Source organism: Myotis nattereri (genome assembly GCF_964212035.1).
Source record: "Myotis nattereri genome assembly, chromosome: 4".
In the NCBI taxonomy this organism is placed as follows: domain Eukaryota; kingdom Metazoa; phylum Chordata; class Mammalia; order Chiroptera; family Vespertilionidae; genus Myotis; species Myotis nattereri.
Genome location: NC_138079.1, coordinates 45647778 through 45665973, shown reverse-complemented (window position 1 = coordinate 45665973; position 18196 = coordinate 45647778). Strand labels below are relative to the sequence as shown.

The 18196-nt window shown below is 38.7% G+C and overlaps 1 protein-coding gene across 3 annotated transcripts in view; it reads right to left on the bottom strand.

Moving 5' to 3' along the window:
- The window catches only part of VCAN (versican), a gene marked incomplete at its 5' end in the record, with an annotated part of 94385 nt that overhangs the window by 36902 nt on the left and 39287 nt on the right, over positions 1-18196 (bottom strand). For 2 of the 3 annotated variants that reach the window (XM_081090395.1, XM_081090396.1), the window contains one exon: positions 369-5597. The exons of the other annotated variant lie outside the window; for it this stretch is intronic. In XM_081090395.1, coding sequence (XP_080946521.1) covers positions 369-5597 — 5229 coding nt within the window. The remainder of the gene's footprint in view (positions 1-368; positions 5598-18196) is intronic. 3 annotated transcript variants of the gene reach the window in all.

The following is an 18196-nucleotide window of genomic DNA, read 5'->3' as shown; positions in this document are numbered from 1 at the left end:
TAAGAGATTTTTAAGAATATATTTGTTTTCTGTGTGACTATGGTACATATGACAAAACAATACTTGTGAGTAAAACGACAATGAATTTTTATACCACTAACATGCAATTTTTCCTTGGTGCGATTATACATTGTTTCTAAAACCCAGAAAAATAAAAGGAACATCTATAAAGCTCGGAAATGATCGATACTTGCTTCCTTTGCCTCTCATTATGGACTCAATACTGTGTGCTTATCTACTGTTATGTGAACAATAGAGAAATCTCCACTGATTTAACATCACAATAAAAATTATACAGATATACATATGTTAGGACCAAGGGACTGTTTCCACATGTGGAAACAGATTTATCAATGTCGTGACCTTACCTGGTAAATAGACTGCTGTGCCTTCCACTGACTCTTCATTCATGTCAATCAGGAAGCCGGTTTCATTAGAAGTTTCCAGAAGGTAAAGTGGTGGTGTTGGAAGTGAAATCTTTAACTCTGCAGTGCGTACTGTTGCCTGATTATTGGAATCAAGAATTCTTGCTGACACTTGCTGTCCCCATGCTGCCACTGTGGAATCCTGCCCTCTGGTCAAAGCTGCCTGCGTTTCAGAGTTTATTTCCAGAGAAGGAACCGTGGACTTCTCAGAAGTCTGTGGGCTGGGCTGAGGCACCACACCTGCCCCAGTCCCAGTGGTTGCAGAAGCGGAAGTAGGGTGTGGCCCCAGTGTAGCACCTTCTGACTTAATTTCACCTGCAGCTGTGACAAGGGTTTCAACCTCAGAGGTTCTCATACTAGAAAATACTTTGGTTGTTTCTCCAGAAAGTTGAACATTGGTTTTGTTTGGGGAATCTTGGAGAATCTCAGATCCTTCTTCAACAATGAATTCTGTGGGAAAAGCTTCCATTTGTTCTAAAAAGTTAGGTTTAGTTTCGTCTTCTGAAGATTCTGACTCTGTGTCAAGAGGTAAGAATGGAGGCCCAGTTATGTGAATGTACTCTTCACTTGATGGTTGGAAAGTCACCTCAATATTTGCAAATTTTCCTGGGGACGTTTGAGATGTGCCAGCATCTACACCAGGCAGAGCACTTGGCTGAAGGCTCTCTGTGTGTTCAGATGCTCCACTGCCTAAGGGCACAGTGAACGGAGATGATGTCTCAGGAGACAGCTTCACAAAGGCCAAAACTGGTGATGTTGTATCCGTGTAATCTGGGGGATTCGATCTTTCCATCACATGAGGTACTTCTGTTAAACTCTGAGCCGTAAGATGGACAGTACCAGTACTTACGTGGGGTGTAGAATCTATTAGTGTAGAATCTATTAGTGCCTCCCCAGCTCCTGAAGAGGATTCTGGCTGAAAAGAAGGACCAACATATTTCTTTTCCTCATACTCTTCCTGTGTCTTTTCCAAATGACCCACTGTTGATATTACTTCACTTTGGTCTGCAATAGCTTGACCATCAGACAAAGTGCTTGACTCAAAGATGTCTTCCAGGGCTTTGGCTTCAGTTTTTGGTTCTTCGATATTTGGGTGAACTGTGACAGACTTACTAGGAATGGGCAGAGATGTTGCTGTGGGAAGAAAAATATCTAATTCTGTTTCTGTGCTTGGGATGGGGATCCCAGTTGTGAAGATAAAGCCCATGTGATTGAACTGGCTTCTGTCTTCAGAAGTCATGGATTTGTTATGTGCGGCCTGAGTGTAGCCCGCCAGAAGAGCATCACCAGAACTTTCAAAGTGTTCCCCAGTTAAGGAAAGGTTGGCATCTGCCTCATGTTTCTCTTGAATTTGAGCGCTGTCTTCATTATTGACCTGTGGTCCTGACGGTGTCTCTGGGTCTATGTCTGTTTGCATTCCAAGGATGTCTTCATACATGGGTTTAGTGTGATCAATATCTATGATAGTATTTTTATCTGATGTCAGCTCAGGTAGAATTTCAAGTATGGTACTCTCTGTAATTGTCAATAACAAATCCTTGTCCTCTTTGTCCAGATCTATAATAATATTTTCAGTGGCTTTTTTTCTGTCAGGTTTTAAGGTGGAATCCTCAAATCCCCCCAAGTGGTGGTGGAAACTATCGGCACCCTCGGTGGACCTCTTATATGACACTGTGTTGGACACTGTGATGGTTGGATCTGGGGAGCTTTCATTCGGCTCTAGATGAAGAGGTGGCACCATTGAAACTGTTGGGAACCCGTCAACAGTAAAGCTTTTAGCACTTGGATCCTCAGGATGTTTCTCCAGGGGCCTATTAGGAACAAATGTGGTGCTTCCTTTTCTGGTTGCCTGAGTAGTTCCAGAAGTGTGGACTAAATCAACTACATCCAGTTCCCCAGATCCTTCTCCGGAATATTCATGAAACAAGTCAGATGGTTTTGTTGTGGATGTAACAGATCCTTTGGCCATTCCAATACCAGAAGTTCTAGCCAGAAAGTCAGTAGAAGATGCTGCTGCTTCTTTAGTTTCTGCTACTGAAGAATTCTTGTTAGAGACTTGCTCAGTGGTAGGTTGTGGTTGACTACTCTGAGTTTCTTCTTTCCAACTCTGAGTCTGATTTTGAGGCTGTTCAGTGTCTGTGGAGAAGGTGAGAGTTGCTAAAGACGGTCCTTCTGTCCTGGTGTCACTTAAAATTTCTAGTAAAGTTGTGCTGGATGCTGTCTCACTATGTTCAGAGGTGCTGTCTGTTTCAGAAATGAGTGGTCCAACTTCATTTGCCACATTTTCCATTCCCTCATAGTCTTCAGTGGTATCACTTGAGATGCTAGTTTCTAAGCTGTCCACTTGAGAAGTCTTGGGATATAATGTGCTAATGATTTGTTCCATTTCAGTAAAATTCACTGACACTGTGGTAGGCAAAACTTCTTCTCCTGATCCCAGGCCAGAGAATAAATTAGTATCTGACTCTTTAATTATTGGCTTCATAACTTTGGGGAAGAGTTTTATATTTTCTTCCTCTTTGATTGGTGAATCTGTAACTATACTTCCAGCTAGTATAGATTCAGTCCCTGAGGTAGTAGCCAAGAAAAAATGAGATTTTTCAGTAACTTCGGGGAGAGTAGTGAGGGGTTCCAAACCCTTTGCTCCTGGATCTGGAGTAGACATGTCAACTAAGGAAATGCCTTCCTTTCCCATTTCCTCATCAGCACCATACATTCTCTCTGTTGTTAGTATAGAGTAACCTGTGGTTTGAAATCCATTTTCATAAAAAATTGTTTGTTCTGGTGCAACAGAGCTTTGGGGGGATTCAACAGATTTTTGTTCTTGAATCTTTTCCTCTGATGCTGTTTTGATTTCAATTTCTTGTCCTACAGTATTGACTCCTTGGCTGGACCACAGCTTGGTTGGCTCTATCGTCTGGGAAAAGTCCACTGAAACTGTGCCATTGACCTTCACGTCCCCCTTTCCTGTTGGAGCTTCAGTACCTTCAGCTTCTGCTCTTGGTAAACTGGTGGTTCTCTTATCAGCTTCTTGGATAGTGCCTTCTTCTCCCAATACTTGGTCAATAAATGGAGATTCTGTACCAGAAACATTTCCCACAGCACCGGGAAACACTTGGTCAGCAGAGCTGCTGGGTAAGACCACTTGCCCACCTGAGCCCTCACCTGAGGCTGTGAACTCTTCCCAAGGGAAGGCTGAAGTGCTGACAAAGGTGCTCCCAGGTCCTTCCGAGTCAGCTGTGTGATTGATGTGGCCTGAAGTAGGGATTAACAATGGTGAGATCTGGGTGTCTTTAAATGCTGCATCCCCAGAGCCTTCCATCATTACTGTTTCTTCTTTCGTTACGATTTTAGATACTGTTGAGTATTCTCTGAAGTCACCACTGAAATCTTCCTCCAAAGGAAAATCTGTAGAGAAGCCCTTTATTTCTGTCCCATGATTTGATTCTACTGATGCCTCTGATATAAGGCTTTCCTTGGATGTTTGGCTTATAACTTCAGTAACCTCTCTGTCCATTACATTACTCAAATCTAGTCCTGGTGGCTCAAAGGGGAATATAGTTTCCACACGGGGAGACATAGTACTAGCTATTTCCTTTTTAATTTGAATTTCAGACTCTACTTTTAATGAAAATGAAGAAACAGCGGTGGTTGCTGGGTCAGTGGCAGCTTCTCTTGAGCCCTGCTCCATAGAGAGAGAGACGGGGCTACCTGGCACAGTGGCCTGCCCTTCCTGAACTCCAGGTTGACTGCTACTGCTGGGCTTGGTGGTCTGTGGCCCCAGATTGTCTAAAACATCTGTCTCCGGAAAGAAAGGATTAGAACTGGTCATTTCCCTTTCAGCCTGTGTGGATGTTGTTAAGGACACAACGCTGCTCCTGGTAGCAGATGTTGAATCACTAGCTGTAGCTTCATTTGAGTTTTCTAACGCAGAGGATAAAATTAACTGGTCTGATCTCTGTGTAGGCATATGTAGCTGAACTGTAGAAGCTGTGGTTCCCTCCTCCTCACCTTCCCTTTGCTTTCCCTCAAGAGACGTACTGAAAGCCCACTCAAATGTGTCTGTTTCCTCTACAAATTTTGTGGGCACTATTTCTGTAGAAGGTTGTTCAGAAACCAAGGAAACAGCAGTTGCAGGAACATCAGAAAGGTTGTCTGTGATCATTATCTTGCCAGTGTCTAAAGTAACCAGTGTATCTGTAGTATTTCTCTGTGATGAATGGGTTACCACGGTGAACATTTGATCTTTATCTTCTTCTTCCCCAGAGCCTTCTGGAATCAGAACTGAAGAATTCCCAGAGAGCTCTACAATTTGTCCGGGGGTTATTCCCACCCAGTTCTCCACAGTGGCCAATGGGTCAGCAGGCCTGGGGGTTCCTGTTAACGTGACTGATACTTCCTCCAACACATTTGCTGACATAGAACTTGGAACTGTACTTGGAGTAGAGGTGATAGAAGTACTTTTTTCTGCCTCTTCACCAAGTGTTACTTCCGTGGTCCTTGAAATGATCGTTTCTGGGGATTCTTGGTTGATGTCAGCATCTCCTGAAGACTCTTCAGGAGAGAGGGGTACAGGTTCAGTATGTTCAAGCACCAGACTATCACGCGCAGGCTCAGGACCTTTATCCGAGACTGATTCTTGTCCCTCTGTGGCTCGGCCTTTGTGTGATGGGACTGTGGGGAAAATATCAGGCTCACCACTTGAAAAATGTTCTGGTGTTTCAGGGTAAGTCTCAGGCTTCCATGTCATTTCAAGCAATTCCGTTGTTTCGTTAGATTCACTTGGTTGCACAGCAGTAGATGATTCTGTTTCAGACATTGGGAACTCAGGGGTGTCACTCTCACTGCTGTCTGAAAAATTCTGAGAAGGTGCAACACTTTCAAACTGGCCACGCCTAGCTTCTGCCGCCTCTGGGTCCTTGGGCACAGTGGTGACCAGGTGCTTCCCATTTATGTACTGCACTGATGGGGTGGTCGTGACGTCAGTAGCATTTGCACAGTCTTCGTCTTCCTCCTCGTCTTCCTCACTGTGGTATATATCTATGTCAATTAACTCAGGTAAAATGGCAGCAATTAGGTCGTGCTCTGAATCTGTTTCTTCACTACAAGGTTCATCTTCTTTAGATTCTGAATCTATTGGATGACCAATTACACTCAAATCACTCATTCGACCTGAAAAAAACAAAGAGTTTTCACAATACTTAAATAGAACAGTTGGCAGCGTATGACAGAAGAAACTGATAGCAAGGCTGGCAGTCACTCACATACAAGGGAGGATTCAAATCTTTTCACATTAAGTACAATCATCCTTCTACACATAATTATCAGTCTTCCGATTTTCTGTTTTACATTAACAATGGGAAAAATAAATCCAATTTAAGATGATAGAAACAGGGTATGAAAACTCTTTAACACGTTTAACAAAGCAGCGTCATAAAATGAGACAAGAAAGCACATATATACATTGTAATCGTGACGTGGGAATTCATCTTTGTGTGAACTGAAAAAAATGAAAAATTTCACCAAATCATACAGAAAAAGTTATTGATTATTGTCCTTCATGTAAAGGGGATGCACAGACACTCTTACTCAATAAGGAAATGAGAAGAGATTACTTCTGGCCTCTTGTCATGATTTGTCCTAAAGAAGACTTTCTAGAAAAGTGGAGGCGAGGTTTCTTTCTAGCCCTTTCACAGCAGTGACCACCCCTCCCACAGCAAGTGAAACTAGCCTTAGCTGCCTAAGTTGCAGCCACCTCCCCGACACAAAGGCAGAAAGCTTGGATGGGGCTTTGTGTGATGCACAGATTGTTTCCAAAGCACAAGAGAGGAAGAGCTGTCCCACGTTTACACCTTTATCCCTCATGACATGATGGATAATGGGTCGATTATAGCTCTTTTTAAAACATTTCCTCCAAAGGAAGTTTAAGAGTCACATCTAAACATTTGAACTTGCATATTTTAATAACAGATGTCCTTAGAACATTCCCTAGATCACAAATTGCCACGAGGCACAAACTGCTCAGCCTGATTGACTTTCCTGCCTCCAGAAATACACCAGCAAAGATCCTTGTCTGGGCACCAGGAAGGAGGAAATTCTGGGCCCTCACTCTCATTAGAGTGGAATTTAGTTGTCCTGGGAAAGGGTCCTGTCCCTACAGCTGCCCTGCTCCTAGCATCACAGTCACGTGCAAAGGTGCCCATGGGTGCATTGTCCCATGAAGAAGGCAGAGTAAAGCAAGGATTGCACAGTCTCACTTCCAACCCCCAGAAATACTGTTGCAAAATTATTTTCAGCCTAGCCCTGATCCATGCCACAAATGCGCAAGCTGAAGCTGAGAAGCTTACAGGGGGAAAAATGATGATGGAGCCACACCTGTCCCCATCAGTAATAAGATGGTTCCTGTTGTAACACGCTGCTCCCTTCTACATATGAAAGATCAACATCTAGCATTTACTGACAGTCAGAAAAGAAAAGCCCAATTGAGAGGGAACCAGTCTTTACACATCAACATAAACACAGATATATATGAACCATCAATAAAAACTCTATAAAATTTCTTCTGTTTTTAACTATGGTTTGTTAAAACAAACAAACAAAAAAGCTCAAGACCGTTATGTAACTAGAAGACATCTACTATATTTACATTTATCCCTTTCACTCTAATAAAAGCAAAAAGAAAACTTCTCTGTGTCCCATCTTCACTGTATTACCTCCATAAAATACTACTGTGTAGGTCTGGCTTACTCTTACCCCAATTACACATCCTTCCTCATTAACTGTCACATATTACAGTTCTACAGTTCATTTCTTATATCTCAATCCCATTCCACACCATACATCCAGCCTTTCAACTATATAAATGAAGGCTTATGGTTATTCAAATAAACGAAAAAACATTTCATCCATAGGAGAAGTGAAGTCAATGTACAACGCCAGCATATAATAAAAATATAAAAGGAATACTGATGGTTTCTGCCACTGTTGCAACTACTCTTCACTGCCAAACAAGAAAATGACTAAATGTCTTACCTTTTTCCAAAAAGCATAATTAAATGAGTAAGATCATTCAATATTTCATCACTAATGTTACAGTGATCTCATAGTGCCTCATATGTATATGTTTTAAAAGAGGACACAATAAAATGTTCAGGTAATAACACTTTAAATGACTGTGGTAAAGCCTACCTTTTCACTATAAAAAACAGAATGGGAGAGAAATATGCACACATGTGAGAAAGAATACATTTTAAATGCCTTTTGTAGAAATTAATCTCTTGAAATATCACATCAATAATTTTATTTAATCATCAAATTAAGTAGTCTCTCACTGCTAATACTATTTGAACATAGTTGAATTACACTATTTTGTACTTTATAGATTAAATTGGAGCCTCAAAAACATGCCTGTCTTCATGTTTATACCTTCAACCCTGTCTTCATGTTTATACCTTTATTTAGGAATAAATAAAGCTAGAATTCGCATTCAGTATCACACCACAGACAATAAATTCACACAGTAACTTTCATTTGAATACAGAAAGAATTTTAAATAAGAAACATGCATCTGTGTCAAGAATACAAAGAATCCCCACCACATTCTGTACTTTTTTATCAATTAAGGAGATAAAACTAACCAGCCAAGCTACTCCAGCCAAATGCTAGGATCAATAAGGAAATAATTGTTCAATATTGTTTATTTATAAACTCTTGGGCCAGGAAAAGGAAAACTCATTATAGAACTTATTATAGAAACTTATTACAGAATTTATACGGGTTTCTAAATAAATTCCTTACATTTAAAAATAATATTTAAGAAAACAAAACACATAAACTTATACCATGAACGTCTTGGTGAATAATTATAGAGGAGGTTCCATCAACTATGATGTTGGTAGCTCTAAACAGTAAGTAGAGTGGAGAAAAGCAGAGAGGAGATACTAAGGTGGCCAGTGTGTCAAATGTCAACTTGTCAAAGAAACTGACACATTACGATGTTTGCCTAAATGTTTTACCAAAGAATGAATAACTTAAAAACAAAGTGTTTTTCTAGAAGAACTCTAATTGAGAATATACACCTTATATAATAGTTTGATTGGCTATCAACTCTTATTAATTCAACTAAATAAAGACCCTGGCATTCTCTTTACATTCTCTAGTTTTAGTTCCAATGAACAAAGTATAACATTCCTTGAGTCCATATTCCACTTGGATAATGAATCCTAACATTTCTTACTACTCATAAAACTATAAAGATTTCCCCTAACATGTTAAACCATCACATCAGAATATTTCACCAAAGACTCAACTGTTAGGTGCAGTATATTCCATTTCCTAATCTAAATAAATATCACAATATTTCAATCACAGCAATATAAACATTGCACATTGTTCATAAACACACTCAGCTTCATACTGGTTTTGCACATGAATTTTAATTCACTACCAAAACCATGCATGCCACCCAATTGTATTATCTCTTCAGAGCCCATTCATTGCACAGAATTTATTGAGTACCTCTTATCTACCAGATGGTATAGCAGACACTTGCCTACCAACTTTATAGAGACCTAAGACTTCCAAGGTATCGTCCAAGTATCTTCCAACTCTCTCTCTCTCTGCTCTCTCAGGAACAAATGCTCTTGCCAATAGGTTAGAGAAACTCTTTTCACACTATTTTAAAAGGGAACGTTTGAGTGCACCTATTGCAAATGCTCCAAACATTACATTTAAATTATAATTTCTTTTTCCATCTGCTTCCAAAATATCGGATCTCACTTGCCTTTACAATAGTAGAAAACACTGAATCATTTTAAGCTCTTTTATCTTATTCTTCTCATTCTACCATGAAGCTGGCAATGACCAAAGAACTATCAGCACATCGTAATAGTGATTGAAGAGAAAAGATTTATTTTAAAAAGTGCTCATTTGATATGTTACAAAAATGTTCCGTTTAGAAGTTCTTAAATAAAACAAAGAGGTAAAATGAGAGTTGAAATTATTTTGTGTCCTTTTTCTTAAAGGAATATTCTCACAATTAAGCAACAAGTATTCATGATTTCAGTACATTTTGTCAACTTCCAAATGGTTCCATTGGATTTCTTAATATCGGTTTGAGGGTGCGGGAAATGTTGATTGCCTAGGGCCGTGGTCGGCAAACTGCGGCTCGCTAGCCACATGCGGCTCTTTGGCCCCTTCAATGTGGCTCTTCCACAAAATACCACGTGTGGGCGCGCACGTACAGTGTGATTGAAACTTCATGGCCCATGCCCAGAAGTAGGTATTTTGTGGAAGAGCTGGTATTTTGTGGAAGAGCCACACTGAAGGGGCCAAAGAGCGCATGTGGCTCGAGAGCCACGGTTTGCCCAGCCGCAGTTTGCCGACCACTGGCCTAGGGTTTTGAAGTTAATTTTTTTCTGCCAACAGATTCTCTACAGATCAATTTACATATTATTATCTCAGTATAGCCAATTTGTTCTCATACTTTTAAAATTTTAAAATTATGAAATCTGTCTAGTGGAGACAGGTGAATTCTTTCTGCCACTGGTCTCCTGTCATTGCCACCTTACATCTATCCCCTAATCCTATTTAGTCCCCTTTGTTTATTCAGCTGCTGAAATTACTTCTTCATCCCCCTATTTTATCACCACCCCTTCCACCCACCACACACATTATCCGAAAGCTGCAAGAGCTATAGTTATTGCAAACTAGCAAAGTTTCTTTGTAGGATGTGGCAGTGGAGAGGGGGACACCTGTGATATTGTAAAAGCAGGTATATCATTCCAAAATTGTGATCTGCTCTTCGTTGTACTAACAGTGCACCCTAATGGAGTAATTAACGTTCCCACCTCTTGGGTGAACAAGTCCTTATAAAAGACTGCTGTATTTTAGAATTTTATTCTAAGAGTAATATAACTTTTATTTAGATTTCAAGAGTTAAACCACAGAACTCTACACAGTGTATGTATAATCTTTTCTATGTTTATACGAGTGTATTTTAACAGCTTGACTTGAATATACTGGTACCACGGTTAATAGATTTTTTTAGTGGCCTTTCACACAAAGCTTATTGCTAGCTGACCTCAAATTATTCAGCAAGTATTTTGAAGTACTTCACGGTAGAGTTTTGTAGACATAGCACAAGTCTCCCAGTCATACTGTTAGCAGACACAAAACATAGTTGCTAAGATGCACAGGCAGCTGGCTAAAGTTCATGTTCTCTTCAGGGAATTTTACAACTTAAGTTTAAGAGCTTTCAATTAAATGTAAGCACATAACAATCTATTTAGCAGAAATATATTAGTATCACATTTCTTTATTAAAATTGATTTTATTTTAATGAGCAACAAAAAAGATTTTGTTTCCTTATTTTAAAAATACAACAAACAGCCATACTGCAGGGTGTGAGAAATACTCACAGCATCTAAATAGAAACAGCTTGAAGTTCTTTAGTAAGTTTAGGTTTTCTGATACACACCTATAGATCCAGAAACCAGCCTGAAACAAATGCTTCTATTTCATTCATCTTTGAGATGCTCTTAATGAAAATACAAAGCGAACTGGCTTCGTATGAAGCAAAGAAAACCACTAATGTGAATTTCAACCAGGTTACCGCAGACATCCTTTCCTCAACATTTGCAAAATTTGAGACACTAAAAATGGCGCCAACTCAGAATAATAATAAAAAAATTTGACCTTAGTAATCAAGATATAAATACCCTCCCAAAATTTTATCAGATATTTTTGCACCTTTAATTACCATAATGATTGGAAATTATGTGGTACTTTAGCAATACTCAATCTCCCCAGCAGTGAGAGAGAGAGAGAGACTGAACTATAGGTTGGGAGATCAATAGTGGATTATGCGACCCAGCTCTCTCTATTACCTCTGCTGGCCAAGGTACGCTTGGTGTGCCACCCAGGCATGTTATCTTACACTGGCAGCTCCCTTCTTGCTGAGTGAGAAGCTCAATATTTCTCCATTTATCAGGAATTACACCCAGAACGGGCAAAATATAAGTATGAGCAATATAAGCATTTCTGATGACCTTATTCTTACGAGGCAAACCTATTATGGGGATGATAAACGGGAATCCTCCCTTTTCCCAACTTCAGATAATTCTCTAATAATGCTGTTCCCTCAAGAGGAAAGAATGTGTTTAGATACCGCCATCTGGTCTAAGTGTGCTTAAGGAGATATCTCTGAGTGTGAGCTTGGGCTTATAGGAAAGGCCCAAGCCACTTCATAACTCCCAATTAAAGAGTAAGGGCTTTGCTGGAGAGCATAATCCAGTAATTTTGTGACCTTCAAGCATTTCTGAACAACAGGATAAAGAGCTACATGAAAGGGAAGTGAGCCACATTATTTGGTTTTTAAATGTTTCCTTAAAAGCAGAACAAATAAAACATAATCAAGGGCAGTACTTTTAAAATCTTTTTCACTTTAGTTATCTAGCATTGTCAAAGCTGGTTATAGTTGATAGATAGATAGATAGATAGATAGATAGATAGATAGATGATAGATAGATAGATAGATAGATAGATAGATAGATAGATAGATAGATAATTGATAATTACCAGATATCCTAACACCAGAAAAATGCTTTGGTCAGATTCATGGATTTATAATTTAAATAAAAACTGTGACTAATATAAAATAACTGCCTCTAATAAACAAATACGGGGGGGGGGCTAAGTAGTTTATAGTTGTGAGTACAAAAAACACAGTTTATCAATGTATTATTACTTATTATTATATTTTCTATAGGAACAACTGTAAACCTATTTTTGCCCCATCAGGTATATATACTTCTTTTCTAAGCCTCCAAAATTATGGCTACTAAGTTAAACTTAACCAAACACCATTTTATTTTTTAATGATGCCACTTCTTTCTTCAAAAATTAGCAGTAGTTTCTGGTCACCTCTACCATCTGACTTCTTCAAAAGAGTGTTCAAACATCTCCATTAACTACCCACATTTATCCTCTTCCTTCAGTTCTCTGTGATTCTGCTTCTCTGCCCTGGAGACCAGCAGCTCCATGTCCCTATCTCAACATCCTCATTCCCATCTCAGACTTCCACTCAGGAAGAGCCCCCTGCCCCGACTTGGAATGCTTTCTCAGTCCTCCTGTGAACTTCTCCCGCACACTGAGTATGAAAGATCCAGCTACAGTCCACCCTTCTCCAACATATCTTCTCTAACACTTCTCTAACAGCCCTAACTGGTGCTGTTTTTTATTTGTACGCCAAAGGACTCTGACATATTGTTTCTTATTTATAAATCCCCTCATTGTCAATGGGGCGAAAAAGAGACACATGTAAAACTTTCAACAACAAAGAATTTTTTTTAAATCCCCTAGTTTTTATATTTTTATCTCACCTCCCTTACTTACTTCTATATTCTATAACTAAAGTAAAAGGATCCTTTAAACATGTAGTGCTCCTTAGACTCTGACCACTTAGCCCTTCTTTGGGGAATTTTGTTGGAAGAATGTCTACACAGTTATTTATCATCAAGAATGAAAATTTTCATTCTATACTTGTTTGATGCTCCCTTTCAAAGATTTACATTTTAGCCTGAAGAAATGGTTGTTCTTCGGCTGTAGTAACAGCCCCAATTCGAAACTATAACTAAAGAACCATACAGACAACTCAAACACTAAAAACTCCGAGAGTTATAAAAATCCAGGTAATCTAAAGGCGCAGGCACAGTCTCAATATTTGTAATCATTGATTTTCTTTCCAAATCCGGCATTCTCTATAGGTTGATATCGGGGTGATAATCCCTGTTTTCCTCAAATTAAAATACATACTTGTATACTATAGACATCAATACAGTCAAAAGAATCCTTAAGCCAAAGCATACATAGTTCCTTTTAATTTCCACGTTGATAGAGAGAAGGTAACATGGATACAGCCAAGTGAGGTATGCAGTTCTGGGTAATTCGAGATACATTCTCCACCCTTCGATATTACTTTGACCCAATTACAGTTAATCCTGAAACTTTAAAAACATATGTCAATGATATATGAAATATGTTTCACATATTCCTCACTTACAGATGCCAAGATTCATTTAACATTTGTGACAAAAGCTACACTTCCCCAAATATGCTCAAAGACCACTATTTCGTTCAGACATAATTTTTTCCTCCTTAAAATTGGTCAAGTACATTTTAAACTGGCAGAGGCTTAGAGCAGCCCCCACCTCAGGAATTTTGGTATTTCAGCCACTGCCTGTAGGTAGAAAGCCTTCAGCTTATCAGTGGTTTTGAACCCTCACTGTGCATCACAATCTCATGGGGCACATTAAGAAAGACAGATACTAATTTAAAAATGAAGCAAAATTAAGAAAAATAGCAATGCCTGAGCTCCACCACTAGAAATTCGGATTCAAGCTGTCTGATGGGAGGTCGGGTGGAGGGTATTTTTATTTGGGGGTTTGCTGGTTATTTTGTGAGACAGCTATGGTTGAAAAGCAGTGTGGGCAATACTGATGCCCTGGGTGATTCCCTGGTGTCTCTCACACCCCAGCATGGATGGGGCATCCAGGTTGGTGACATGGAGCCTGGCTGCTGCAGCTCTGGGGCCTCCCAGGTAAACTGTGTGGTTGCCTAGTAAGGGGACAAATGGTCAGAGTTTCCTGGGAGACCAATTCTGAGACTTTGCCTGCTAAAGATGCTTTTCATATTACTTAGTTCATATTACCTCTATTTTTCCTTTTACTAAAGCAAGCAATTTTCCTTTACTACATACTCTTTTGCTTACTAATTATTTCAAGTTGCCTTCTCAACTAATCTATAGATTGTATTATTTTCTTTACCCTAGCCACACAGTCGTTTGACTGAATGATTATTTCAATAACCCTCTAAAATATTTCCTTGAGGGTGGGTATGAAGAGATAGGCAGAGAACGTTTTCTCTTCAGATAGTAAAATGACTCCCCTACAGAGCAGAGTAAGGGTGAGATTGCAAAATACTGAAATATGACAATTACGCTATATTCCATTAAAGTCCACAGGTTATACATTAGTACATTTCCTTTTCCTGTTCTCAGTTTAGAAAAATCAACTTTCGGAAACCTAGTGTATGCATCATATGGTCAAAGCAGCAGAACTGTCCTGTGAGATACTGGGAATACTGTGGTAAAGCCAAGCAATGAGGACACTAGAAGCCAGCCGAGGTGGTGTATACCGATCATACGTGTGCACAAGCAAGTCCGGGTATAATACCATGACACAGTATGTTAAATGTTCATAGACACAGGTGCTGAATCATAATTAAACTCTCCCTCTCCCTCCAGGGATTCTTTCCAGTTTAAAATCTCATACTTTAAATTATAGCAAGTATTTAGAAGGTTCTTCATGATTTATTTTCTTCTCAAGAATCAAATTACTCTTTTAAAAAATAAGTATAGTCTTCTTGTCAATAGCTAGATGTTTCCCTCCTAATTCACACTCAAAAGTCTAAACACTGGCATATCTCTCTAAGGAACACCATTTTTAATGCAATAAAGTAGATTTTCAGTTGTCCACATGATGCCTTAGGATGAATGTTTTACAGTTTTCTATCGCTTCAATTATGTTGTAAAAAAATTCGGAGTACTTCAATATGAATGAAAAAATGTACAACAGTTTTCACCAAAACACATCGCCATCCCTACTGCCCCCAACTAGGGTTATTCTTATAATCCTTCCATTCATAAAACCACTGAATAACCAATTCTTCTTTTTGTACCTGACAAACTGGTCTCATTGAGGTGTAAGCTGACAAAAATAATCACTTTTTTAAAAGACACAAAATTTTCAGCTTTACCTTATTAAAATGAAACCTCAGAGAGCATTCCTTTTATCCCTATTGCTCCTCTCCCCAGGCACGTCTGTCCCCTTAGCTACGCCCACCAGCCCACCCCGCGCCAAAAAAGTGCTGACCACGGTCTGGGCCTGTGAATACATTTTTTATTCATTGCACAAATGAATGATCTAAGAGCTATTAAGAAAGAAGAATGTAATCCCTGTGTAGAGAACTAGAGGGTTTCCTTGACAACAACAAAAAGACAGCAGGGAATGCCCATGTGTTCTATGAATATGCAAGGAGAGGCTGGGCCCAGTACCTGCAAAAATTCATAAAGAATTCGGAAAAAGCTCTTTTTCTCTGAAAAAAATAAAAAGGAATTGGTAGTTACTAAAATCATAAGCCCAATTTCCACACATGGAAAAGCTAATGAATTGTATGTGTGGGTCCTACAGAATCAAAACTATATTTAAATACTATATTATAATAAGGGCTGCAGCTGCTTCTGATCTGCACCCTCCTGGCATCACCCAAACAGACACTGTCCATAGAGGATTAAAATGCTAACAAGCGCCTGCAGTCAAGCAGATACTGCAGTATAATTACCGTTGGCTCCCCGAGGTATAAAGCATCTTGGGTTTTAACTCGGTTTTTACCTATTTAGTACAAGACAGTCTAAATCTTCCTATATTTAGAAGTTCAGCATAAAATAATTCCTAAAGCTGAGAGGGGGTTCATTTGTGCTACGTGGTTCTCTTGTGCCAAGCACTGTACTTGTAGCAGCATTCTCATGGGAGTCACTTCTGAATGATGTAAGCAATATGTAAGCATAATTTTCAATAAGGAAACCAAGCAAAGTAAGTTCAAATTTAGAGGCAAAATTATCTTACTTAATATCTCATTGATTTTTAATATCCATTACATTAATAATTTTATATCTCTTGACATTTATATCATTTTAGTTTAGTATTGGCTTTACACTTCTTGCCTTGCACTCAGATTTAGAATGATATAAATGATAAAATAAGCAAAAAAAAAAAATCTGACAAGACAAATAACATCAAGCTGGCCTGACAAATATTATGTAGTTTATATGAACTTGTTTAAAAAAAAAAACAAAAACACTAATAAGCCACCTATTTTAAGGCTATAATTGTGAGCATTTGCATAAAAATGTTTGCATATTTCCAAGGTATTCTTTGATGTAAAGGTACCAGTATATCATTGTTTTAAAAAAACAGTCACAGTTCTGTTACACCAACTTGTGACATTTCAGATGATTTAGAAAAAATGCATTCTTTAAAAAATAAAATAAAAGCCCAGAATTGAAGGAACTCTTCCTACACCATTAAACCCTGTAAACTTCATACATGTTCACAAAGAAAACCTTTTAATAATTTTCCAGAATGCAGGTGTGCAAATTACTCCTGAAATAGACAGGAGTCATGTTTTCAGTATCCCCCAAACCACTGTTAAATACACCCCATAGCATTTTTCAGCTCATAAAACTTTTATGAGCTGAAAAGTTCCTTCAGATTTTTTAACTGCTAACTCTAGCTGCCCTCTGGCAACAGCACCCTAAGTTGCTATTAAGATCCATTTGAACAAATATAACATAAACATGTCCTGAGTAGCATGTTTTGTTTAATAGTAGTAAAAAAATATATAAAGATTTATAAGATTTGCTGAGTGTAGAAAAAAATATGAATGTCTTGGTTTAGTGTAGCATGGGTGGTATTTTTGCTTACTTGGATATACAGTATACATAGAGGTTGAGTCTATGTTTGTGAAAAGATTTATACAAGTTTATACATATACCAAGGATTTTCCAGTCTGGAAAAATGTGCCTTGATACATAAAAAGGTTGCTGTTTTAGGCACATACGTATTTTTTTCTTTGTTAATGTACACCTGCCTTAGAACTCATTAATTTAACATCTGCTTTAGGGCTTTCCCTTGCCAAAGTTCAAAATGCTTGAAAAATTAAGTTTCTCACAGGAAACAAGTAAAAGTAAGCAGTTGTATCTGAGCTAACCTCATTGTCTTAATAAGGCAATAAATAATGCTTTTAGTCATAAAGAGAATGGTATATACAAACTATACAAAAATAATAAAGAGGGGGGCGGGATGAGGGAGAGGAGGAGAGAGAGAAAGATGGAGGGAGGAAACTAGGTAGATACAGGCTCACCCCACGCACTCACCCACCCATGCCAGCCCTGAAACCCTGTCCTGATGAAGATAACCAAATAATCTCTTTCCCCAGAGTTTTCTGACCACTTGTTCTCAGTGCTGAACAAAAATTAATTTTAAGACAAATCTTGGTCCCATGCTTTAAAAGTGGAAGAAAGAAAAGGAACACCAAGTCATGTCTCCTGGATCCAGCTAAGTTAAGTTCACTAGTCAAATATAAATACGCACCTCTGTATAAATGGCTGCTGGTGAGGTTACTAGACCCTCCATTTCGAATAACTGTTTATAGACTTAGATTTTTTTTTTTTTTCTGCAACTGCCAATTCTTCCAGGGAGATGGGGTTTCACTTTTCCATTTTTGTAATTTGATCACTCTAACTTTAACAGTTTCCCATGTAGAAGACTTTTTAAATGTGGAACATTCTTTACTGTTTTCTAGATTATTTGATTCAACTTAATATCTACACTAACAAAAGAGGAATATAAATTGGGAAAAACTCCTGTGTAGTCAGTCATTCACTAAGTGTTGGCAGTAGCTCCTTCTCATTTCTCTTCACTTCTTCTTCCTAGTTATACCTTCTTTTCAGTTTTCCAAGCCTACTAACAGCAATCCTCATTCCCACTACTTGACAACTCATCTTCTCTCTCCAACTCCAGTTCCCAGAGGCAGGAAAGGAATGTAGGAAATAAGCTATGGCCTCCAAGAAACAGCATTGTCAGTAGGAAAATAATGCTCCAATCTTGGCCTCTTCCAACTGTATTAGAAAGTGAAGATTAACTTCAATACTC